Source organism: Girardinichthys multiradiatus, chromosome 13 (genome assembly GCF_021462225.1).
Source record: "Girardinichthys multiradiatus isolate DD_20200921_A chromosome 13, DD_fGirMul_XY1, whole genome shotgun sequence".
Taxonomy (NCBI): domain Eukaryota; kingdom Metazoa; phylum Chordata; class Actinopteri; order Cyprinodontiformes; family Goodeidae; genus Girardinichthys; species Girardinichthys multiradiatus.
In genome coordinates, this window is record NC_061806.1 from 10,973,990 (window position 1) to 10,999,179 (window position 25,190).

Sequence of the window (25,190 nt, forward strand, 5' to 3'; positions counted from 1 at the left end):
CCAGCCTTGAACTTTTTTTTTAAGAACCAGAACAAAGCTCAATGTGAAGAACTGAAGCAGGAGATCACATTGCTGAGAAAAACATCTAAAGAGGCTGAGATGCATTTACAGGAAGAGCTGAAGCAGATGAGGATATCATATCAGGAACTAAACACTCGTTACCAAACTGATGTTGAAGCCCTAATATTACATGCAGAAACACTAGACCAGGAGCTAAATGACAACAAAGAAGCTCACTCTCAGATGATAAAGATGAACAACATGCTTTTCGTTGATCTAGAAACTGAGAAAGGTGTCCTCCATGAAAAATTGGCCTCCCTGCAAAACGCCTATAAAGAGACAGAGACAAATCTCCAGAGAGATCTGGAGCAATTAAAAGGTGTGCACCTGGAAATCATGGGGAAGCATGAAACAGATATTTCAAACTTTATGAAACAGGTGGATACACTGGAGCAGGAGTTAAAGGATGAGAGATATGCTCATGCTGAGACAGACATAAGGGCCATCAATGATATAAAACGCCTAAAAGCAGAGAAGAAGATGCTACTGCGGGACATGGAGAAACTCAAAAACACAATCTACGAAAACCAATTGAAGTTTAAACAAGAGCTGGATGCTCTGAAACTTGAAAATGAAAAACAAATCGCACGTAATCATCAGTTCTCGGACGAACTAAAAGAGAGAGATAAGAAGACTGTTGAACATGAGGAGGCAATCCAACAGGTACAAAAGAAGAAGTCACTTTTTAAAAAGGTACGACATGCTCTCGGTTTGAGGAAACCAGACAAATGGAAGAAAAACAAGGCCACCCACAATGGAAAAACCTTTACTCCCCCAAAAATTGTTGACACTTTCTATTCGAAAGGGTAAAACTCCCACTCATTTAAATGTGACAAAAAGGTACATTTGAATATTTCTTTAAACTTTTACCACCCCAAATTTTTAAAAAAAGGTGCCATAGTGGAGCTGTAGTTAACTATCCAACTTCACAGAAAAACTCAGATTCAAATAACTGCTGGGAACGTCTTTCTGTGTGTGGAAGTTGCTAAATCTCCCTGTGCATTCTGGGTGCTCCAGTTCCCCACTCCAACAAAAATGTGAAAATAAAATGGAAACTAAAAACCAAATCACACATAATCATCAGCTCTCTGACAACAGCCCAACAGGTACAAAATACGTCACTTGCTCTTGGTTTGAGGACACCAGACAAATTGAAGAAAAACAAGGCGCCCTAAACCGGAAAAACCTTAACCCTTAAAAAATATGTAACACTTTCTATTCGAAAGGGCAAAACTACCACCTATATTTAAATGTGACCAAGAAGGTACATTTGAATATTTCTGTATAACTGTCAACATCCCAAAAAAATAAATGAATGTATAAAAAAAGGTGTCATAGTGGAGCAGTAGTTATCTCTCCAGCTTCACAGAAAAACTTAGATTCAAACAACTGCTGGGAACGTCTTTCAGTTTGTGGAAGATGATAAATCTCCCTGTGCCTCCGTGGGTTCTCCCTGGGCACTCCTGTTTCCTCACAGCAGCAAAATAATAATAATAATAATAATAATAGAAAAGTAAATAAAAAAGTAAATAAATAAAAGAAATAACCCTACATTATGTATACATAACTACATGTTACCAACTCTGACTGGTAAGTTCTTCTTGGAAAATAATGAAAGAAACACTAAAGTTTACATTTACCTAACTTTGTTGTATCGTTTAAATATTCAATAATGCATGTTGATTTACCCCTCCTTGAACCGCCACCTTAATGTGGTGGAGGAGTTTGAGTGCTCAAATGATCCTAGAGGCTATGTTGTCTGGGGCTTAAATGCCCCTGGTAGGGTCTCCCATGGCAAACAGGCTCTAGGTGACGGGTCAGACAAAGAGCGGTTCAAGAACCCCTCATGACAACTACAAATATACTTTTAGGGACCAGTGCAAAAAGGATTGGGCGGCGGATGAAGGTGGAGACCTCGGCAGCCCGATCCCCGGATGCTTAGGCTGGCTCTAAGGACGTGGAATGTCACATCGCTGGGGGAGAAGGAGCCTGAGCTGGTGCGGGAGGTCGAGAGATATCAACTAGAAATAGTCGGGCTCGCCTCCACGCACAGCGTGGGCTCTGGAACCCATCTCCTCAAGAGGGGCTGGACTCTCTTCTACTCTGGAGTGGCCCACGGGGAGAGGCGGCGGGCTGGAGTGGGTTTGCTTGTCGCCCCCCAGCTCAGCCGTCTCGTGTTGGGGTTTACCCCAGTGGATGAGAGGGTCGCATCCCTGCGCCTTCGGGTTGGGGAGAGGTCTCTGACTATCATTTCAGCCTACGGGCCGAGTGGTAGTGCGGAGTACCCGGCCTTCTTGGCGTCCCTGTCGGGGGTGCTGGATAGTGCTCCTCCTGGGGACTCCATTATTCTGCTGGGGGACTTCAACACCCATGTGGGAAACGACAGTGACACCTGGAGAGGCGTGATTGGGAGGAATGGCCTCCCCGATCTAAATCCGAGCGGTGTTTTGTTATTGGACTTCTGTGCTAGTCACGGATTGTCCATAATGAACACCATATTCAAACATAAGGGTGTCCATCAGTGCACTTGGCACCAGGATATCCTAGGCAGGAGGTCAATGATTGACTTTGTTGTCGTATGGTCAGACTTTCGGCCGCATGTTTCGGACACTCGGATGAAGAGAGGGGCTGAGCTGTCCATTGATCACCACCTGGTGGTGAGTTGGATCCGCTAGGGGAGGAGAAAGCCGGACAGACTTGGCAGGCCCAAGCGCATAGTGAGGGTCTGCTGGGAACGTCTGGCGGACCCCTTGGCCAGGGATGTATTCAACTCTCATCTCCGGGAGAGCTTTGACCTGATTCCGAGGGATGTTGGAGACATAGAGTCCGAGTGAACCATGTTCTCCGCATCTATTGTCGATGCTGCTGCCCGTAGCTGCGGCCGTAAGGTCTGCGGTCCCTGTCGCGGCGGCAATCCCCAAACCAGGTGGTGGACACCGGCAGTAAGGGACGCTGTCAAGCTGAAGAAGGAGTCCAATCGGCTGTGGTTGGCTTGTGGGACTCCTGAGGCTGAACCGCAGTTTTCTTCTGTACAGTTGATGTCTCCTCACTGAAGCGACGCTGCAAGCCGTGCAGTTCGAGCGGCCGCTTTAGTCATCGCTAACCAATAGGAAAACGTCTTACAGCGTTCGTCTTTAGGCCCCGCCCAGGATGTTCATGTTTCCAGCACTCACAATTTGTTGAGTTCAACCAAAAACAGAGAGCGTCAAAACCAAAAGAGCGAGAGTCGTAACCAAAGATTTATGACATGCGCAAATAAAAGTTTATGTTCTGCAAATAACTTTTTTCTCTTCGTGAGAAAAAATTTGTCATTTTAATCAAAAAAAGTTTTTCCAAACAATTTTTTTTTCTCCCCAAAATAAAATATTCCATTTAAAAAAAAACATTTTTACAACACCGAAAGTTTTGATCACAACTTAATATTTTTTGATTGAGATTAGTTTTTTTTTATTAAATATTCCAAAGGTTTTGACCACACTTTATTTTTTTGATTGACATTAGTTTTTGTTTTTTATTGAGATTAGTTTTTTGATTGAATGAATAATATTGAGACAAATTTACCTCCATAGGGACTCGGGGTTGGACTCTTTCATCTCCCAGGCTGAAGTCACCGAGGTGGTTAAAAAGCTCCGCGGTGGCAGGGCTTCGGGGTTGGATGAGATCCGCCCTGAGTACCTCAAGTCTTTGGATGTTGTGGGGCTGTCATGGGTGACACGCCTCTTCAACATTGCGTTGCGGACGGGGACAGTGCCTTTGGATTGGCAGACTGGGTTGGTGGTCCCCCTACATAAGAAGGGTGAGTTCCGACTACAGGGGATCACACTCCTCAGCCTCCCTGGTAAGGCCTACGCCAGGGTATTGGAGAGGAGAATCCGGGCGATAATCGAACCCCGGCTGCAGGAGGAGCAGTGTGGTTTTCGTCCCAGCCGTGGAACACTGGACCAGCTCTATACCCTCTACAGGGAACTCGAGGGTTCATGGGAGTTTGCCCAACTCATCTACATGTGTTTTGTGGACCTGGAGAAGGCATCCGACTGTGTCCCTCGTGATGCCCTGTGTGGGTGCTCCAGGATAATGGAATCAGGGGCCCTTTATTAGGGGCCATCCGGTCCCTGTACGAGCGGAGCAGGAGTTTGGTCCGCATTGCCGACACTATGTCGGACCTGTTCCCGGTGCATATTGGACTCCAGCAGGGCTGCCCTTTGTCACCGGTCCTGTTCATAACTTTTATGGACAGGATTTCTAGACGCTGCCAAGGGCCGGAGGGGGTCTGGTTTGGGGACCAGTGGATTTCGTCTCTTCTTTTTGCAGATGACGTGGTCCTGCTGGCCCCCTCTATCCAAGACCTACAGCATGTGCTGGGGCGGTTCGCAGCCAAGTGTGAAGCGGCTGGGATGAAGATCAGCTCCTCCAAGTCCGAGGCCATGGTACTCGACCGGAAAAGGGTGGCTTGTCCTCTTCAGGTTGGAGGGGAGTTCCTGCCTCAAGTGGAGGAGTTTAAGTATCTCGGGGTCTTGTTCACGAGTGCTCGTGAGGTGTTCCAGGCACGTCCCACCGGGAGGAGGCCCAGGGGACGGCCCAGGACATGCTGGAGGGACTATGTCTCTCGGCTGGCCTGGGAACGCCTTGGGCTCCACCCGGAGGAGCTGGAGGAGGTGTCTGGGGAGAGGGACGTCTGGGCGTCTCTGCTGAGCCTGCTGCCCCTGCAACCCGGTCCCGGATAAGTGGAAGACGACGAGTACGAGTACGAGCAGCGTTTGCTTGCATTTTTTATGTGGCTCCAGAGGTTCATGTGCATCACTTTATTACAAAATATAACTTCAACTTCTATCCATGCTGTCATAAACATTTATATATAGATATAAGTAAATATTCTTTAAAGATGTAAGAGGTCTTAAAAAAAGCATTCATCCATCACTTTTATAGTCATCAAGAAAATTTACAGTCTGTACAGGTTCATTAGGTATTCCCGGTAAGTTAATGCAAGCTGTGGTCTTCTGAGTTGCGATAGGATTTCACTCACTTCTAGTCTCTTGTCCCTAATTGTAAGCACAAACTATGAAGCATGATGTTCTAACTGTGCCACTTTTATAAGAAAAATTCATGTCTTCTAATATTCCTAACCATGGATTGGGCCTGCGAATTAGCCTTTGGCTAGAGGGCCTACAGACAGGACAACTAATTGTAACATTGTTTTATATTTTGTCCCCGCTCAGATACATTTGAAATAAATATATGAATAGGTTAAGCAGCAGAGTTGTGGGTTGTGCCCATAGAAAACTTCTCCCTGTCAATGCCAAAAAGCCTAATCTGCTTTTGACTCTCATTTGACTGGAATGCAGGGCTGGAGAACAAAAATTTGATCTAGGCAAAGGTGGCCCACTATAATTGGTCAGACGTGACCTCTCTGCAGTATGGGTAAAACCAAGTTTGGGTGCCTACATTGGTATTAAGATGTTGATTTTTTTTTAAAGTAAAGAAGACCTGTATAACTCTTTATGCACACTCTTTGAGAAATCAAAATAATGCCATTTGTTAGAACTAAAACATAAATAGTAAACTGTTTGTAAATACATACAGGAAAACTCCCTGCAAATTTAGTTTTAACAAACAGTATTAAACTGTACTTTATTTCTTTGTGCTATGGGTTTAAACATTGCTGTATTACTGACCTGCAGATTTTTCCTGTTTTTAGCGCTGCTTTTTTGCACCCCTCTTCCTATAGTTGTGGTTCCTGTCAGGGAAGATAAGATAATATGCTGCCTCTTCAGGATTTCTCACTTTAATAGGAATACATGTTTTCTGCATGTATAATTGTAATTAAATATAATAAAAATAAAATGTGGACTATTCAGGGACCTCAGGGACCCAGAACAGCATGGGATGTAGGTTACTCTTAAGACGTTCTTTTAATTGTATGGAGATCCTCTTTTCAGCTACTTTAGAGTCGAGAGGTGAGGTGTCTAATTCATATCAGCTTTATCATTTGACTTCATAAGAAAAGAATAGGCTTTCTAGTGGTTTAGGATTTCTTGCTGAGAAGCAATGTTATAACAAAGAAATATTCAACCAAACAGATATTGCCTTGTTTACAGACGTTTATTTTATTATTTATTATCCTATGTTTGTGCAGTTGTGAACCGGAAAATAACTGCCCACCTGAAACAGTTAGAGTCCTGCATGAACCGGAAAGGGTTTCAGACTGTGGGGCCTAACAGTGGTGTTGGGTCTGTTCTTGAGAGCCCTAGGTAGTGGGACAGCTACACACCGTCCCCGTTGCTAGCTACCGGCTAAAATTAGTCAGCTAGCAGGCTAAGTTATTATGAGTCGACTGCGTTTAAGCTCTTGGCAGGTATGCGAAGAGCTTAAATATATGGTTGCTTACAGCTAAGTATAGATATATAGATATGGGTTGCTATTAAAATATTTGTATTAATGCACTTTAATCCACAAGGCATAAGTTTTGGGTAGTTAGCTGAAATAAGTCAGTGTCAAGTTGTTTACAGACTAAATTGACATTTCCGTTCCCCTACAAAATAAAAGCATACCGTTAGGACCAAAACAAGTTTTATAGCGTTAACGTTAACAATGTGAAAGCACCTACACTGTATGCGCATCTAACCGATATCTGCGGTGCCAGGCTACATACGACGTACAATATTTTATTTTTTTTAAAGCTCGAAATCTCCATCAACACAGCGAAGCAACTATAGGAGGCTTGTTTTTGTCGCTCAGGGGAACCAACCATAGTTTGTGTCGCTAGCTTAGCTATCCCAGCCTGCTAGCGAGTGATTTACCAGCATGCTAATGGGGACAGTTTAACCGCAGCACACTGCAGTGAGTCTCTCCTGTCGTAGTCCGTAGAGGTTCCAGCAGAGCTGAAATCCGCCGAGCCATGCGACAGTGGTCTGTCCCCACTGCGACCCCCCGCGCCGAGCCACTCCCGGGGTGCCTGTCCGTGTCACCCCCTCCATCAGGTAAAGGGGGAACGTCGGAAAGGATGAGAGGGCTGTCTTGTAATTTTTACGCCAAACTCAGATTGTCGCTCATAGTTTTCTAGTGGAAAAACATATTTAGAGTACTAAGAACCTAATATACAGTCGCGGAGACTGGGCAAGCCAACACTGCCTTGTTTATTTACAAAGTTTTTCTTTTGTTTCAATCTTGAAGTTCACTCGTACGTGTTTGTTAAAGGTGATTTAGTTATGAATTGCGAGAGGCAGTGTCAAATTTCCAGATATACTCCAAACGAGTAGCATAATTTCAACTCATTTAGAGCCAAGCAGAAAGAAAATGACTGGCCACTATGTTGAGGACAGTTTATGATAATTTATGCATGCTGGGAGGATGTTACTTTAATTCTAGCCTGGACAAATTGACCAAGGTTAGTCTCAAGTGTCTGTGCCAAGTGTTTGAATAGCTGCCAGAACTTTGAGTGACCCACTGGTTCCACAGAGGTGAATGCGTCTATTTTGTGCATTTCCTTAAACCAGTGTTAAGTTTATCTTACAGAGCCTTGCAAAAGTCTTCCATCCCCTTGAACATTTTCCTCATTGTTACAGCCACAAACCTCAAGGCATTTTATTTAGGTTTTATGGGATAGACCTACACAAAGTGCTTATTGGCGTCACTCTGTTTATTCAAAGCTGTAAAAACAACACTTTGTAAACATAGGTGTAAGTCTTGCCAAAGATTATCAATTGGATTCAGACCTGGACTTATTGGGCTTTCATTGAAACCCATTTCGTTATAGCTCTGGTTGTATTTTTAGAGTCATTATCCCGCGTGGACGTGTTCCCTGTGCCTTAAGAAGAAAGGTATCTCCCCAGCATGATGCTGCCACAGCAATGTTCATGAAGTTACACAGAGCTGTGGTGTCCCCATGTGGTAAACTCCAAACAAGACTTCTTACAGTTTTCGTTCATCATTTGCTTTCTTCTTGCTATTCTTCAATAAAGCCCAGATTAATGGAGTACACGGCTCACAGATGTACTATCGCAGATTCTCCCACCTGAGCTGTACCTCTCTGCAACTCCTCCAGTGTTACCATAGCCCTCCTTGGGTGCTTATTCTTGCCCAGTTTTGTTGATGACCAGGCAAGCCTTGTCCTGATATGTGTTTATTTGGGCTGTTTTCCCAGTTGTTGAAAATCTTGGGTATTGTTTTATAACCTAACACTGCTTTAAACCTCTCCACAACTTTCTTTCTGACCAGTCTTCCATGTTCCTTCGTCTTCATGTTGCTGTTTGTCACCAATGTTCTCTAACAAAATATTAAACCCTTCACAGAATTGCTGAAATTTTACAGAGACAAAATAACGCATGGATAGACTTTACTTACTAATTAGGGGACTTCTGAAGGCAGTTTCTCACACTGGATTTAATTTGATATCAGGGTAGGGAGGCTGAATACAGATGTGTGCCACAGTTTTCTCATTTTATAAAAAAAGTTGAAAACCATAAATCCTTCGTCTTCCATTTCACAAAATTACACTACTTTTGTCTTTTACATAAAATCCCATTAAAATACTTCAACAAAGCTAGGAAGGTGTTTGAATTCAAATGAGCATGTCTTATCCATTTCATCTATTAATAATCCTTTGATCGATGGCCAGAGTGATGGAGCTAAATATAGCAGTGTATGTTTTGGTAACACTTTAGAAAGTCTTGTGTCGCTCATTTATATAGTAAGAAATCAACTCTGCTGTTTCACTCATTTGCGAGTCTCAAATTCACTGCACACCCTTGTTGTGTTTGCAGTCCCCAGGATGGAGGGAGGCGAGGTGGAGCCACGCTACACCATTGAGCAGATCGACCTCCTGCAGCGCCTACGCCTCTCCGGCATGACCAAGCCTCAGATCATCCACGCCTTGGAATCCCTGGAGAGGCTGGACCCGGAGCATCGCCTGCCACACTGCGACTCTCACCCAGCTCCGTCCAACAACGGCGCCCCCGCCACAGCAGCTCCGGCCCAGTCCTCGTCTTCGTCGTCCTCCTCTTCCTCCTCGCTCTCCCTGGCCTCTGCCACCACGCAGACCTCTGGCCTGGATGGCGCCGCCCTATCCCCCAGCAACAGCTACGAGGCCTCGCCGCCTCCCCTGTATCCCCCCAGTGTGGTGGTGCAGCGGGCGTTCAGCTACGACATCATGGGGGAGGAGGAGTGGGACCTGGAGGAGAAGGTGGAGGAGTACATGAGGTGAGGAGAGGACATCGATAGGATGTGCTGGAAAGACAGAGCAAAAGAAGAGAGCAAGAAAGACTATTATAACATCAGTTAATGACAGCTACTGTCTCCAGAGCTGCAGGCTTATTCTCCAGAACTGTAGTGGAGTTAATTCAGGTCAGGTGTTCAGGGATGGCTGAAAAAAGCACATTCTCAGTGAGTAAGGTTGGTTAGAGCAAAGGCTGGTGCTTCAACCACCGGGTAGTTTTTCAGTTAACTTGAGGAGCTTTTATTCCTTGTTTGCAGGAGAGACAGCAACCTGGTGAAAGAGGAGATCAAAACTTTCCTGAACAATCGGCGGATCTCTCAGGCAATCGTAGGCCAAGTTACAGGTATTTTTCCTTCCTAGTGTTCAACAGAAATGCTCCAGTGTATTTATCTGCTAATCCCAGCAGTTCATTGCCTCGTTAAGGTTTTCATACTCCTTGAACTTTTTCAAATTTTGTCCCCTTACAACCAGAATTTCATGGTGTTTTTCTGGGATTTTCTGTGATTTTCTCTGATAGACTAACAGAAACCAGAAGAAGGAAGATGATACATGCTCTCTCTCATTTTTTTTTTGTTTTTTTTGTTTGACAAATAAAGATCTGAACAGTGGATGTATACTTCTCTCCAGCTACCTGAGTCTGTGCTTTCTAGAACCACTTTTCAGTTGCAAGGTTTTTGCTGTATGTCTCTACCAATGCTCGGCGCATTTAGACTTTTAGACAGTTTCTTTAGCTTTTGCAGAATGGCTGAAACTCCATCAGATTGGATGGAACACATCTGAAGCCGTTTACCACTGGTGTTCTACTGGATTCTGTCTTTGACTGGGCCACATGAATATGCTTTTATCTAAAGCATTCCTTTTCAGCTCTTGCTGCATGTTTCTGTTCATTGTCGTGCTAGAAGGTGAACCTCCACCTCAGTCTTTTGCAGCCTTTTCTAGGATTGCCCTGTATGTAAGGTGTTGTTTGCCCCCTTACAGATTTCTTCTCTTTTTGCTTTACTGTCAGACTTAAACATTTCAGATCATCAAATGAATGTATATATATATATACAAAGAGCAGTTTTGAAATTATTATTTCATTCATGAAGGGAAAAAAGATATCTAAACTTTGACAGCACAGTACCACCACCCATCTTCCTACCAACTGACCATCTTTCCTGACCCTGCTGAAAAAGGCATTCCCACAGCATGATGCTTACACCACCATGTTTCACTAATCTCTGGGTGATGTGCAGTGCTAGCTTTCGGCCACATAGTTTTATATATAGGTCAAAACATTTAATTTTCCCCTCATCTGACCAGAAATGACCACATTGTTTGGATTGTGGTAAACTGAAATTCTCATGATGTTCTTTCAACGATGTCCTTCTTTTTGCTACTCTTCCATGAAAGCCAGATTTGTGATGTGCACAACTTCGAGTTGTGGTGTAAACAGATTACCCCACCTAATCTTTGGATCTCTGCAGCTCCTCCAGAGTAACCATGAATCCTCTTGGCTGCTCCTTCGAGTAATGCTCTCCTTGCCCAGCCTATCAGTTTACTTGGACGGCCATGTCTTGGTAGATTTGCAGTTCTGCCATACTTTTTTTTCACATTTTTAATCTATTGATAATTAAACTGTGCATCTTGGTGTTCAAAGTTTGGGACATTTTTTTATAACATAAACCTGCTTCAAGCGTTTCTACAACTTTCTCTCTGAACCGTCTGCTGTGTTCCTTGGTCCTTATGATGCTGATGGTTCACTAATGTTCTCTAACAAGCCTCGGAGGCCTTCAGAGAATGGCTAGGTAACCTCTAAAGGCAATTGGTTGGATTTCATTTGGAGAGACCCCAGTAAAGGGGGCTGAAAACACATGTTTTGTATAATTTTCCTTCCACTTCACAATTATATGCTTCTATGTGTCAGTCTGGCACATAAAATCCCAATAAAATACTTTGAATTACATTGTATTTGTGATGTAAAAACTGTTCAGTGTGGGTGTTGATTCCTTACGGGTGAACTAAATTCAATAGAATAGCTGCATCTACGAACTACCTTTAACACAATAGGTTTGGTTTGAAATCAGTCTGAAATGTGAAGACAGAACTGGGCATTTGCCACAAAATACTACAAATCTGGACAAAGAGGGATGTTTTGCTTCAAAAAAACACTAACTGTAAGCATAGCCGAACATTGGACAGTATCTTGACTGGCCATCGCAGTAGTTCTTAATATCAAATTGCTTTTATCGTTATTTAAAATTCCCAAAAAAACACTTTCCAGTTTGTTCCTGTTCTTAAGATATTAAGTCTGTATTTTAGTTTTTTTTTTTTTACCAATTAAAATATTTTTTATTTGTTCAAAGAGTAAAGAAAGCACTGGTATTGAATTCCAGCATCTGGTCATTTTGCCAGGTCCTGGAATTCAGTACCAGTAAATCTTTCCTTTTTCTGGCATTCTGTAAAAATCCAAGTGTATATGTAGATGTTGAACAGTTTTATTGCTAAACTAACCAGTGTTGCCATCTCTACCTGCAAAGACCAGTAACCAATCAAAATGTTGTAAAAAAAAAAAAAAAAAGTCCTGTAAACGCATGTTTAAAACTCCGGAGTTTTTCTTCTAGCCTGCCATTCAAAAAAAACTACTTAGCTTTATCTGGCTTCTCGTTGTCTTTAATATCACAAATCATGCAGTCGCTGTTTCTAATTTTTTAATTGAACTGGTTCTGTATTAGAGCTCACTTTTTATAAACACTCTTTGGTCTTTGAAGGCCTGCAGCTGGTGTCTATAAATCCTGTTCAAACGCTGTTTAAGAGACTATTTGTTTCAGAACAGAGTTTATAAATTAGACCGATTCTCAGCCATCTCTTTGCAGGGATAATAAGATATTTACAGGGAGTTTTCTAGATCAGCTTCCTGCACAAAATTGTCAGAAACTCACAATCTGAGGGAGGGGAGGAGGAGGAAGGCATAACAAACAAACACTGTACAGTTATTAAAATAGCATACTCAGATTAAAAGAAATCTGCAACTGAGTGGAGTGACAAGACATGCATTATATTTGCGCATAAAAAAACCAACAGACCATTTACAAGAAATGTGAAAACTGCAAATAACAGCAGGGATGTAAACACCTATTGAGACTGTTGGGAGCAGTGATGATTTGGACAGTAGAAGTAGTAGGTTAATAACATAAAAGTAAAAATTATGTTGACCGTCAGTATCTGTATAACCATTATTAGGGTATTAGGGTAAACATGATGAGAAACAAAACATGAAAGATGTTTTGTAAATATGCAGTACAAGAATAAATGAACCAGTGTTTCCCCAAAGTGTTTCACAAAAAGTACGATTTGCATTAATATCACCTTTAGGTCTCTGGAGGTAGTGGTTAGCTCGATAGAACATATAAAGCATTTGAATAGAAACTTTTTTACTTTGTCAGTCATTTTCTATCGCTTATTCCATAGTGGGTCGCGGGGGAGCTGGTGCCTATCTTCAGCAGTCTATGGGCGAGAGGCGGGGTACGCCCTGCACAGATCGCCAGTCCATCGCAGGGCAACACACAAACAACCAAGCACACACTCATTCACACACCTGAGGGCAATTTAGAGTTACCAATTAACCTAACAGGCATGTCTTTCGACTGTGGGAGGAAGCCGGAGTACCCGGTGAGAACCCACGCATGCACGGGGAGAAGATGCAAACTCCATGCAGAAAGACCCCCCCGGCTGGGAATTGAACCCAGGGCCTTCTTGCTGTAAGGCAACAGTGCTACCAACTGCGCCACCGTGCAGCCCGTTTTTTACTTTGTGCTATGCTTAATTACCAAAGAGACAGACATTGTACAGCGGTGTTGCTGTTCTACTGTTTTGTAGAGGTGGGTAATCCAGGTCCAGATAGTAAAAGCCTGTACAGAGATTAGTTCCAACCATTTGCATTTCCAGCACCACAACATATACAGGGACTAATCTGGTTAATTGAACAGAATGAAGGAAAACTAGGCTAGTTTTTACTTTCTGTACCTGGATTACCCACTTCTGCTGTTTTGCAGAGAAGTGAAACTTTTAAATTATAGTATAATGGTATCAATAAAGGCTAAATTGTTTCATACCTACTGGGTTAACCCTAATAAAGGAAGTTAAAATATTGTTATATATATATATATATATATATATATATAATTTATTTTTTTACTTAACTATAGAAAGAACCCTGTACCTTTTTGAAAAAATAAAAATGTTGCTGCATAGTGGAAGATGGTATAGAGTATTTTTCTAAGTATCAGTGTCAGGTTTGACATTTTAGTGTCGTGACAACACTATCTAGGCTGGAACTACTTTGGTTGAAAATACTCTATTTTGGTGATGATGGAAAAGGGGTAGGGAGTATTTCTTGGCAGTCAGGACCAAACACCATTTATGTTGCAACTGGAAACCAGAGAAATGCATCAATATCCAACAAACTATAAGAGCTTTTATTCTATAATAAAACACACTGCAGTCAGAGCTAGTTTTATGTCTTTTTAGCACCTGTTAGAGCTAACCTCCCTGACAGACAGAGTCTCACAAACACAAATGACTACTGCACAGTTTTCACCAGGCAAACTTACATCCCTAATTCCAATAATGTTTGGACATTGTGTAAAACTTAAATAAAAACAGAGTATAGTGATTTGCAAATCCTGTTAAACCCATATGCGATGGAATACACAACAAAAACAAGATATTTAATGTTCAAACTGGTAAACTTTTTTTTGCATTTTAAATTTGATGCTTGCAACATGTTCCAAAAAAGCTGGAAAAGGGGCACGTTTACCTGTTACACACAGGTTGACTGGCAGGTTCAAAAAAATCCTTTCTCAATCTATTTTTACCCGTCACTTAAATTGTTTAAAATGATAATAATAAAACATTCACTCGCATTTATTGTCATTCATTTTATTAATATTCAGTCCAAACAAGCTGAACAGAGAATCCACATCAACCAAATGAATGCATGTACCTTGTGACAAAAAACACTGACTGGTCCCAGTCACTACATATCAACAATGAAATTTAATGATTGCACTTAAAATATGAGCAGATCACCTACCATGGCCTGAACGCACAGTCTCACAACTTCCTCCTGGCCCTCATGGACCTGAATCGCGCAGCCGCTTATGGATAACCAAATGTCTGGAGTGGGATTGCTGCAGAGGATATTGTCATGAGGTTTTGGACTTTTGCTTCGGACAGATGACTTCTCGTGGCTGTTTTGATGTTGTTCTGGAGGCTGAATCCGCGCTCTGTCGCCACACTAGAGAACGGAATTACAAGCGCCGCTTCAGCCAAAGTTTTAAAATTTCTCCAAATGGAGTGATCAGAAGTCAGCAAGACTCTCAGAACGAGGGGCTTGTTCGGAGAGCCTGATCCCGGGAAGCACTCTGCTTCAGTACCCGGTGGGAGCAAACATCTAATTAAAATGTGAACTCCCAAGTGGTCATGGGTGTGAATTGCAGTCTATCAAAATGACCGATGGCCTTCAGATTTTTCTGTCACTGTTTCAAAAAAAAAAAAAAAGAAACGGTCAAAAACAGAAAATGTCTGACGCAACCACCTTTCCTTTTAACGGCACAGGTCAGGGAGACACTTACAGGGAGGTTTAAGCAGGGTTACCAATGATATACCAAGCTTTCAACGTCCCATGGAGCACTGTTCCATCAATCGTTCCTAAACCGAAGGGGCCGGGCAAGTAAAGCCTTTGATCAGAGTAGCAGCCAAGTGGTGTGCTCTGGAGGAGCTGCAAAGATGGTTAGATCCGCAGCTCAGGCAGGAGTATCTGTCGACAGGACAACTCTTAGTTGTACACTATTCACATCTGGACTTAAATACAAGGAGAAAGGTCCCATTTGTAGTTCGCCACAAGCCATTTAGGGGACACAATGAAAAGGTAGAAGAAAGTGCTCTGGTCAGATGAGACCCAAATTGAACATTTTGGCCTACATGCAAAACGCTATGGGTGGCAGAAAATTCGCACAACCCATGTGCCTGAACACACCATCCCTACAGCGAAGCATGATGCTGGAAGCATCGTGGTTTGGGTATACTTGTCCACAGAAGGGAGCCTTCCTCCCTGTTGGTTGGAGTAAGGGGGAGTCAGGTTTAGCCTAAACTGGCTCAGTTATGGTTGAGGTGCAAACACACCCTCCATTTCTGCTACCTGTGTGACCCCTGCTCTTTTCCAATGGTTACAGGTCCTTCTCAAAATATTAGCATATTGTGATAAAGTTCATTATTTTCCATAATGTCATGATGAAAATTTAACATTCATATATTTTAGATTCATTGCACACTAACTGAAATATTTCAGGTCTTTTATTGTCTTCATACGGATGATTTTGGCATACAGCTCATGAAAACCCAAAATTCCTATCTCACAAAATTAGCATATCATTAAAAGGGTCTCTAAACGAGCTAAGAACCTAATCATCTGAATCAACGAGTTAACTCTAAACACCTGCAAAAGATTCCCGAGGCCTTTAAAACTCCCAGCCTGGTCCATCACTCAAAACCCCAATCATGGGTAAGACTGCCGATCTGACTGCTGTCCAGAAGGCCACTATTGACACCCTCAAGCAAGAGGGTAAGACACAGAAAGACATTTCTGAACGAATAGGCTGTTCCCAGAGTGCTGTATCAAGGCACCTCAGTGGGAAGTCTGTGGGAAGGAAAAAGTGTGACAGAAAACGCTGCACAACGAGAAGAGGTGACCGGACCCTGAGGAAGATTGTGGAGAAGGGCCGATTCCAGACCTTGGGGGACCTGCGGAAGCAGTGGACTGAGTCTGGAGTAGAAACATCCAGAGCCACCGTGCACAGGCGTGTGCAGGAAATGGGCTACAGGTGCCGCATTCCCCAGGTCAAGCCACTTTTGAACCAGAAACAGCGGCAGAAGCACCTGACCTGGGCTACAGAGAAGCAGCACTGGACTGTTGCTCAGTGGTCCAAAGTACTTTTTTCGGATGAAAGCAAATTCTGCATGTCATTCGGAAATCAAGGTGCCAGAGTCTGGAGGAAGACTGGGGAGAAGGAAATGCCAAAATGCCAGAAGTCCAGTGTCAAGTACCCACAGTCAGTGATGGTCTGGGGTGCCGTGTCAGCTGCTGGTGTTGGTCCACTGTGTTTTATCAAGAGCAGGGTCAATGCAGCTAGCTATCAGGAGATTTTGGAGCACTTCATGCTTCCATCTGCTGAAAAGCTTTATGGAGATGAAGATTTCATTTTTCATCACGACCTGGCACCTGCTCACAGTGCCAAAACCACTGGTAAATGGTTTACTGACCATGGTATCACTGTGCTCAATTGGCCTGCCAACTCTCCTGACCTGAACCCCATAGAGAATCTGTGGAATATTGTGAAGAGAACGTTGAGAGACTCAAGACCCAACACTCTGGATGAGCTAAAGGCCGCTATCGAAGCATCCTGGGCCTCCATAAGACCTCAGCAGTGCCACAGGCTGATTGCCTCCATGCCACGCCGCATTGAAGCAGTCATTTCTGCAAAAGGATTCCCGACCAAGTATTGAGTGCATAACTGTACATGATTATTTGAAGGTTGACGTTTTTTGTATTAAAAACACTTTTCTTTTATTGGTCGGATGAAATATGCTAATTTTGTGAGATAGGAATTTTGGGTTTTCATGAGCTGTATGCCACAATCATCCGTATTAAGACAATAAAATACCTGAAATATTTCAGTTAGTGTGCAATGAATCTAAAAAATATGAATGTTAAATTTTCATCATGACATTATGGAAAATAATGAACTTTATCACAATATGCTAATATTTTGAGAAGGACCTGTATAATCAGTCTGACAGAGAGAGGTATCCCAATCCTTGTGGTTTTTAGTATAACAATGACCATCAGTGGGACCCTTTGTGGGGTGCCTTGAGACGACATTGTTGTAAATAAGCGTTGTTTAACTAAATAATCTGAACTGAAACTATGTGTGAAGTTATGCTGCTATAGGCTTAGGCTGCTGGAGGACATAATGACCACTTTCACCCTCTTCGCTACATTCTCACACTACTCTCTAATTTTGCATTATTGCTGTTATTTCAGCTTTTAACCTTGTTCTCTCTATTCTCTTCCTAGAAGCTACACCTGGCCTGACTCTGTGTCTACCTGTGACACCTTTCTGGAGGGGGGCACCGTCTGAGCTTCTGCTGGCAACAACGTAATGCTCACCCTCTACCAATGATCCACATAGCCCTGTCTTTTAGTGTTTAACCCTTTCTCTCTCCTAGACATGGCGATTGACTGAGCTTAACTGTAACAAACTATGTGCTCTCTTTCAGACTCTAACCTTGAAAACTGGCTCAGAGTTTATCTGTTCTTTCTTTCTAGGTGAAACAATTAAAGGAGCTATATCCATTAACATTTACTTTTCCTTCCCATAGAAAGTACTTCTGGATCAGTGCTTCTTTGTTCTTTTTGTGTCTCTGCTCTGTTCTCTCTAACCCCCAGTCGGTCGTGGCAGATGGCCGCTCACACTGAGCCTGGTTCTGCTGGAGGTTTCTTCCTGTTAAAAGGGAGTTTTTCCTCTCCGCTGTGTCTACATGCATGCTCAGTATGAGGGATTGCTGCAAAGTCAACGCCAGTGACTGTCCACTGTCTCTACATGCTCATCTGGGAGGAGTGAATGCTGCAAGTCACTGACTGGATACAATCTGCTGGGTTTCCTTAGATAGAACAACTTTTTATCCAATTTGAATAAAAAGCTAACTCCGACTGCACTGTTCAATGGTTAGGATTAATTAGAATGTATGTACCTGACTGTTGTAAAGTGCCTTGAGACAACGTGTTGTGAATTGGCGCTATATAAATAAACTGAATTGAATTGAACTGAATTGAAGATGAATGGAGCTAAATATGGCCCAACCCTTTAGCAGCTACAAAAGACTAGGGACCGGCACCTTCCAGCAGGACAATGACCATAAACATGTGCCCTGTGCTACCATGGAATGGTTTAGATGAAAGCATACAGTATTCCTGTGTTAGAATGGCCCAGTCAAATCCTACCAAGGTTCTGTGGCAAGACTTGAAAATGGCCATTCACTGATGGAGTTTGGCCTATTTTACAGGGAACTGCATGCTGTATTTTAAATATTTGATCATATTTTATCTATTAAGGGTAGTTGGGCTAAATTTGGGAAGCAATGAACAGGCAAATTGTAAACGACATGGAGAAAGCTGGCAGAAGAAGTGAGGAAACATTCCCATGATGTCAGTGTGAGTTTTAGCTTTGACAATGTTCAATTCTGCAACCTCTCACAATGCTAATACTCTTTTTATTTTAGTCTATTAATACTAACTCTAATAATAGATGTGAGAATGCTGGAGTTGCTTGTATGTGTTGTTAATGTATTAAAACGGAACAAGACATTCTTCGCAAGTCAAGCGGGCACACAGAACCACACATCTTTTAATAAAATGTCAACGTTGAGGTAGCTTCATTAAATGAACAGGGAGATCGTTGATCTGAAGCACTGCTCATGTTCACTGCACAGATGAAATAAAAGAAATAAAGGAGCGTGTGCTGTTTTGAAATGATTAGCTTGACCTCTGTGTGCAGGCATCAGCCAGAGCTACATCTCCCAGTGGCTGCTGCAGCAAGGGCTGGAGATGAGCGACTCCAAGCGCAGGGCCTTTTACCGCTGGTACCTGCTGGAGAGGAACAATCCAGGTGAGGCGGAGGAGGACTTTCACACACAGGAATAATCAACCCTAGCTACAGAAGGAATATGTATGTGCAGCTCTCTGGCCTAAGGCTAAATGTCAGGTTAATGGTGATAAATTGGATCATTCAAGACTTATTAAACAGAGGTAACACGCCTTGTGTTTTTGTGAATTTGACCCACTGCCTGCTCATCTTTTCCCATCCATCTGCCCCCTAACCCTCTCCTCATCCTCCTGCATGGCAAACCCTCCTGCCTCTAATTTCTTCCTGCTAGCTCCCAACCTGCTCCTCAAGGGCTGCGAGGTCAAGGAAGGACTTGGGACAGCTCTATAGTTTCAGAGATAAGACAAAATGATAAAGGTAGTCCCGTCACAGGAGATTCTAATCAATAAGCCCTCTGGTTTGGAAATGAAACTAATGTATGAAAGCGGTTTGTCCAGGCTGGCTACAGTAACAGCTTGGATCCATTCTGACCTCTCCATGTCCTACAAAGCAGCTACTTAAACACAGAAATCTGCATTCAGCTTGAACAGCTGGCCCCCGGGATGCTCACAGCTCTTCTTTGTGTTGGATTTAACAGCATGTTTCCACAATAAATCATGTTACACTTTATTTTAACGCTAAAAAGAAACAAGTTCTCAGACAGAGCATCTCCTGTCAGCCTCCATGTTACTGCTTGTTTTATTTATTTTATTTTTTTTACCAACCAGCCAAAGCTTTGCTTAAGCTCCTCTACAGTTTCCAGCCCCGATGCTGGAGGTACTCTGGTGCTGGTTTTCATCCCTACATGGCTAACAGTCTTTAACAGGAATTACTAACAAGAATGATGTTTTCTGTAGTGTTTCCTAGCCAAAGATGGCTGCTGTCCTTTGCTTCTCACAAACTCCTTTTGACCAGCCTGTCATCGATCAGTTTTCTTAGTTCAAAAACCTTCTAATCCGCCAACAGACTGAAGATTGTTGCACGCGTTTATTTTCAGATAAACAGGGAAAATTTTACGGCAGGTCTACAGGAGTATGTCAAAGAAACAAGCATAACATCTAACTCCACACCTGGTGTCTAACCCCAATCAGTGGCCTGCCTGACTATTGGTTTTGTCCCAATGAAGGCCTGAGGTGGAGTGAAAGCCAGCACAGCGTGAGTCCTATGCCCAGGGCCAGGGGAGGGGACAGAGATGGGACGGTAGCAGGGGCGAGCGGCAGCCTCCCCAACATCTTCCCCAACCCCAACACCAACCTGATGCCCAACCACAACCCATCGTGGAGCAGGCAGAGGGAGCTGCTGATGCACCTGTTGCCGTGGTACACAGCTGCTGCTGCAGCAGCTGCCCAGTCCCAGCCAGGTAACTCCCCCGGCCGCGGCTGCAAGCTGCAGAGGACACCTTTGTACACTGACAGCTGTAATCCTGAAAGTACTGCCATTGTTTCTGACAGGAAGTGGCTCCAAGGAGTTCATATTCTTCTGACTTTATTTATTGGTAAAATGCTGCTGTACAGTTTTGGCCAGTGGTTTAGAGATTGAAAGAATTGTTTTGCATAAACTTTACTGCTTCGGAGTTAGAAAAGAATGTATGGTATACAAAAATTCACTAATAAGCATTGTATAAGTTGCTTTTCTAGAGAAATGCAGCATACTTGTACAAAGTCTCAATAAGTTCTCAGTGGCATAAACATCAGTTTTTCCTGACCTATGAACATAAAATGTCAGTGTTTTGCTCAAGGACATGATGCTTCATTGTGATTGAAAAGCATTTTTCCTGTATTGTTAAGTTGCTAGTGGAGGATAAATTGATCTTTATCATTTTTTATTTATTTATTTAGGATTTGTTGGGTAACACACTCCGCAGTCATGTTTCCGAATGTCCCATACACTCTGAGGGGACTTCATCAAAGAAAATAGTACCTGGTACTACTAGCAGCATGTCAGTCTGTCCTCAATGTTTGTTTTTGGAGGAATGTTGTTTCTTTGCCACTCTGACACCAGGCTACCATTCAGAAACCACTGCCTCTGTGTGTGTTCAGAAACAACCATAGCTTCCTATTGCTATTTCTGAGCGAGCTTTGCTCTGGTGGTGATCCCTTGGTTGTAGCTTCTTCAGGGGAAGGTGCTGGCACTTACTGGGCTTTCTTAGTTCCCTGAAGCTTTCTTCACAACAGCTGAACCTTTCTCCCTGATGTTCTTGATGGGTCAGATGTGACATCCCTGCCTGTGAAGCCTTTTTGATGCAAACTGATGGTGATGGAATGTGTTTCCTTGGTGATAAAAAGGCTTGACAAAGAAGAAGGATTTCAAGCACCACCTCCTTTTGAATGCAACTTGTCCACTCTTCAAATTCAGTAAAAATGACAATGTGAAATTAGCTGCCAGGCCCTCTTTGTTAATGTTTTCCTCCTAGCTAACAATAAAACAATTCAAATGACAACATTTCAAATTGTGGCAGGACTAAAACACAGTGCAAATGAGATTTGTGTGATTATGTAAATTTTCAATAAGTTTTATAGACTTTGTAAGGAATCTCATTATGTCTGATCTCTGTTCACGGCAGCCTATAATCCAGGCAAATTTCCATCATCATACAATCAAGCAGTAAAGCAACCAAAGCAAACACAGTTTGGCCTATGGCTTTTGGCCATGACTGTGCATCAATTCAAACAGATCTGGTTATGATTGGGATTCAAAGTAAAAACATTTCAGTCAGCACCCTCATAGGGGAAATGCAAGCTTGTTCCACTGTTTCCAGCAGTACCAAGAACACCTAAAGAGAACATTTATAAATAAATGTATATTTTTGGATTGGCTGGTGGGTCCAATGAACCATTCTGCACCTGCCTTTAGTTCCGATCCTTGTACTCGTACTCTACTCGTCGTCTTCCGCTTATCCTGGACCGGGTCACGGGGGCAGCAGACTCAGGGCAGATCAGGGATCATTTAGTGGATTTTGTGCAGCTCTAACTGCAATTTAAGGCTGGTACAAAGTTGACCTGCCACCGCAGGACGTTACTGCAGTTTAGGTGAGAGAAAAACCCACAAATATACCTTTAGAAATAAATCAACATGTACTCGTACTCGTCGTCTTCCGCTTTATCCGGGACCGGGTCGCGGGGGCAGCACACTCAGCAGAGACGCCCAGACGTCCCTCTCCGCAGACACCTCCTCCAGCTCCTCCGGGGGGAACCCAAGGCGTTCCCAGGCCAGCCGAGAGACATAGTCCCTCCAGCGTGTCCTGGGCCGTCCCCGGGGCCTCCTCCCGGTGGGACGTGCCTGGAACACCTCCCGAGGAAGGCGTCCAGGAGGCATCCGGTATAGATGCCCGAGCCACCTCAACTGGCTCCTCTCGATGTGGAGAAGCAGCGGCTCTACTCCGAGCCCCTCCCGGATGGCCGAGCACCTCACCCTATCTCTAAGGGAGTGCCCGGCCACCTTACGGAGGAAGCTCATTTCAGCCGCTTGTATCCGGGATCTCGTTCTTTTGGTCATGACCCAAAGTTCATCGCCATAGGTGAGGGTAGGAATGTAGACCGACCGGTAAATTGAGAGCTTTGCTTTTCGGCTCAGCTCTCTCTTCACCACAACTGACCGGCACAGCGCCCCCATTACTACGGCAGCCGCACAAACCTGTCTGTCGATCTCCCGCTCCATTCTTCCCTCACTCGTGAACAAGATCCCAAGATACTTAAACTCCTCCACTTGAGGCAGGAACTCCCCTCCAACCTGAAGAGGACAAGCCACCCTTTTCCGGTCAAGAACCATGGCCTCGGACTTGGAGGAGCTGATCGTCATCCCAGCCGCTTCACACGCGGCTGCAAACCGCCCCAGTGCGTGCTGTAGGTCTTGGCTAGAGGGGGCCAGCAGGACCACGTCATCTACAAAAAGGAGACAAAATCCACTGGTCCCCAAACCAGACCCCCTCCGGCCCTTGGCTGCGCCTAGAAATCCTGTCCATAAAAGTTATGAACAGGACCGGTGACAAAGAGCAGCCCTGTGGGAGTCCAACATGCACTGGGAACAGGTGCGCCTTAGTGGCGGCTATGCGGACCAAACTCCTGCTCCGCTTGTACAGAGACCGGATGGCCCCTAATAAAGGGCCCCCGATTCCATGCTCCTGCAGCACCCCCCACAGGGCACTACGAGGGACACAGTCGAATGCTTTCTCCAGGTCCACAAAACACATGTGGACCGCTTGGGCAAACTCCCATGAACCATCAAGTACCCTGTAGAGGGTATAGAGCTGGTCCAGTGTTCCACGGCCGGGACGAAAACCACACTGCTCCTCCTGAAGCCGAGGTTCGACTCTCGGCCACTGGTCCCCAAACCAAATGGACTATCGTTCCGATCCTTTCTCGGTGAATTACCTGGAAAGCATGAAGATACATCTTGGCAATTATCGACTCATCAGTCCGTTGAAAGAATGATTTTCATTCAGAGATATTTGTCCCATTCTCCTTTATTCAAACATCCTGGAGGGGTGTGCATTATTTGCATTCCACTGCACTGCAGGGAGGAGTGTTGTTTTCATCAGCTTAAAAGTTAAATTTATTTTGTACTTGTGAACGTTGCTCTAATCAGGTTACAGTCACTGAGTTGTTTTAGAAGAAATGGCAGAAGATTGGAGAAGGAATTATTCACATGTAGCCAGCTCATAAGAACGAAACAAAGAAAACAATGTCCCGCTTCTGCAGCTAATCCTCCTCACCTGTAAAACTGTGCATATCTATTCAGCCCTCTTTCTGATACCCCTAAATAAAATCTCTGTGTATCGTTTGTGGTGGTAAACTGTGAAAAGGTCCAGGGGGCAGAATTATGGCCGCCTGGTTGTGGGTCTGCAGAAAGCAAAAGCACTGCAGCTGCAGCAGTCGTAAAAACTGTCTGAGGGCCAGTAATTACTGCTTGATGGAGCACCTTTAGAGAACATGCAGCTGCACACAGTTTAGGTGTAAAAGCAAGGAGTACAAAATAAAATCATCGGTGAAAAATGGATTTGTATGTTTCTCATTTTGTATAAAATAATTGAAATGCTTAGGAAGCAGGGTGGGTTAAATAATGAAGTAACAAGCAATATGCAGAAAGTAGTAAAAGATGACTTTACGCTTCAAATAAAACTGTCAGCCAGCAGGGTTCTTAACGTTTGCACAAGTGAAATTGATCTATGTTCTCTGTTCCTCAGGCGCGACCTTATCGATGCGCTCTTTGGTGAAGGAGGAACCTGACTGGAGAACGGGGATCATAGCCAGTGACAGAGTGGGGATCGTAGGCGGTCCTCTGAGGCTGCGTAGAGGAAGCAGGTTCACCTGGAGGAAGGAGTGCCAGTCGATCATGGAGAGGTGAGCATATTTTAAAGCAGAGTATTTTGCCAAGGGTTCTACATGCTGTCCATGGATACAGCATCTCCTACATAGATTTGTATAGGCCCCACTTAACTTTGGGTTTTCCAAAGTCCCTCTTCTTCTGTTTTTTCATTTTACCACTCACAAACCATGCCAAATACATGGTTTTAGTTGGAATGGCCACTAAAAGGAAAAATACTAAAGTATTAGTATCTGCTGTTGTCCTGTGAAGGATATGATCAACTAATACAAGCGATCTTCTTGAGCTGCTTCATAGTGACTGATGAACAGTTTGATACATCACCACCCCCTTGTTGCAAGGTTCTGGTGGATGTCTCATCCTGGAAAAAGGCCTTTGTTGCACTTCAATGTTTTCTTCTGCCCTTCTTTCCTTGTGTCCTTCCCTTCTTCCTGGCTTAAATTCTCCTTTCCTTGTTTTCTTCTGTCCTTTCTTCCTAGCTCAAAACCTTTCATGGTTAATTTCTTCCCTCTGTTCTTTATTCCTTAAGCCCTAACGTCATTCTTTCCTTGCTCAAATCTTTCTGTATTTTCTCAATTTCTGTCCTTCATTACTTGTCATAACTCCCTTACTTCTTTGTGTCATTCCTTCTTTTCTTAGTTACTTTCTTCCTTCCTATGGTTCCATGTTTCCTTTATCTGCCCATACTTCCTTCTTTTCATGACATTCATTCCTTTCCTAGTTTCTTTCTTCCTTCCTATATTCTAGGGTTCTTTCCTTCTTTCCCTTCTTCCTTCCTAGTCCAAGTCCTTAATGTTTCCTTCTTTAATTATATCATTTGTTCTGTCCTAGTATTTTCTTGTGACCTTCTTTCTTTTTTTCCCTTCCTTTCTTTCCTTTCTTGTTTTTCCCTTCTCAATCAGATCGTGTTTCTT

General features: G+C 43.5%; 1 protein-coding gene across 6 annotated transcripts in view; it reads left to right on the forward strand.

The window, feature by feature from the left end:
* The window catches only part of zgc:91944 (uncharacterized protein LOC436941 homolog), a 52,189-nt gene that overhangs the window by 22,099 nt on the left and 4,900 nt on the right, over window positions 1–25,190 (forward strand). For 2 of the 6 annotated variants that reach the window (XM_047382928.1, XM_047382927.1), the window contains exons 1-5: window positions 6,427–7,037; window positions 8,820–9,255; window positions 9,529–9,614; window positions 18,868–18,978; window positions 24,137–24,293. In XM_047382928.1, the coding sequence (XP_047238884.1) occupies window positions 6,956–7,037; window positions 8,820–9,255; window positions 9,529–9,614; window positions 18,868–18,978; window positions 24,137–24,293 (872 nt within the window). In that variant the 5' untranslated portion in view covers window positions 6,427–6,955. The other 4 variants (XM_047382926.1, XM_047382924.1, XM_047382923.1 and 1 more) reach the window with 4 other exon arrangements.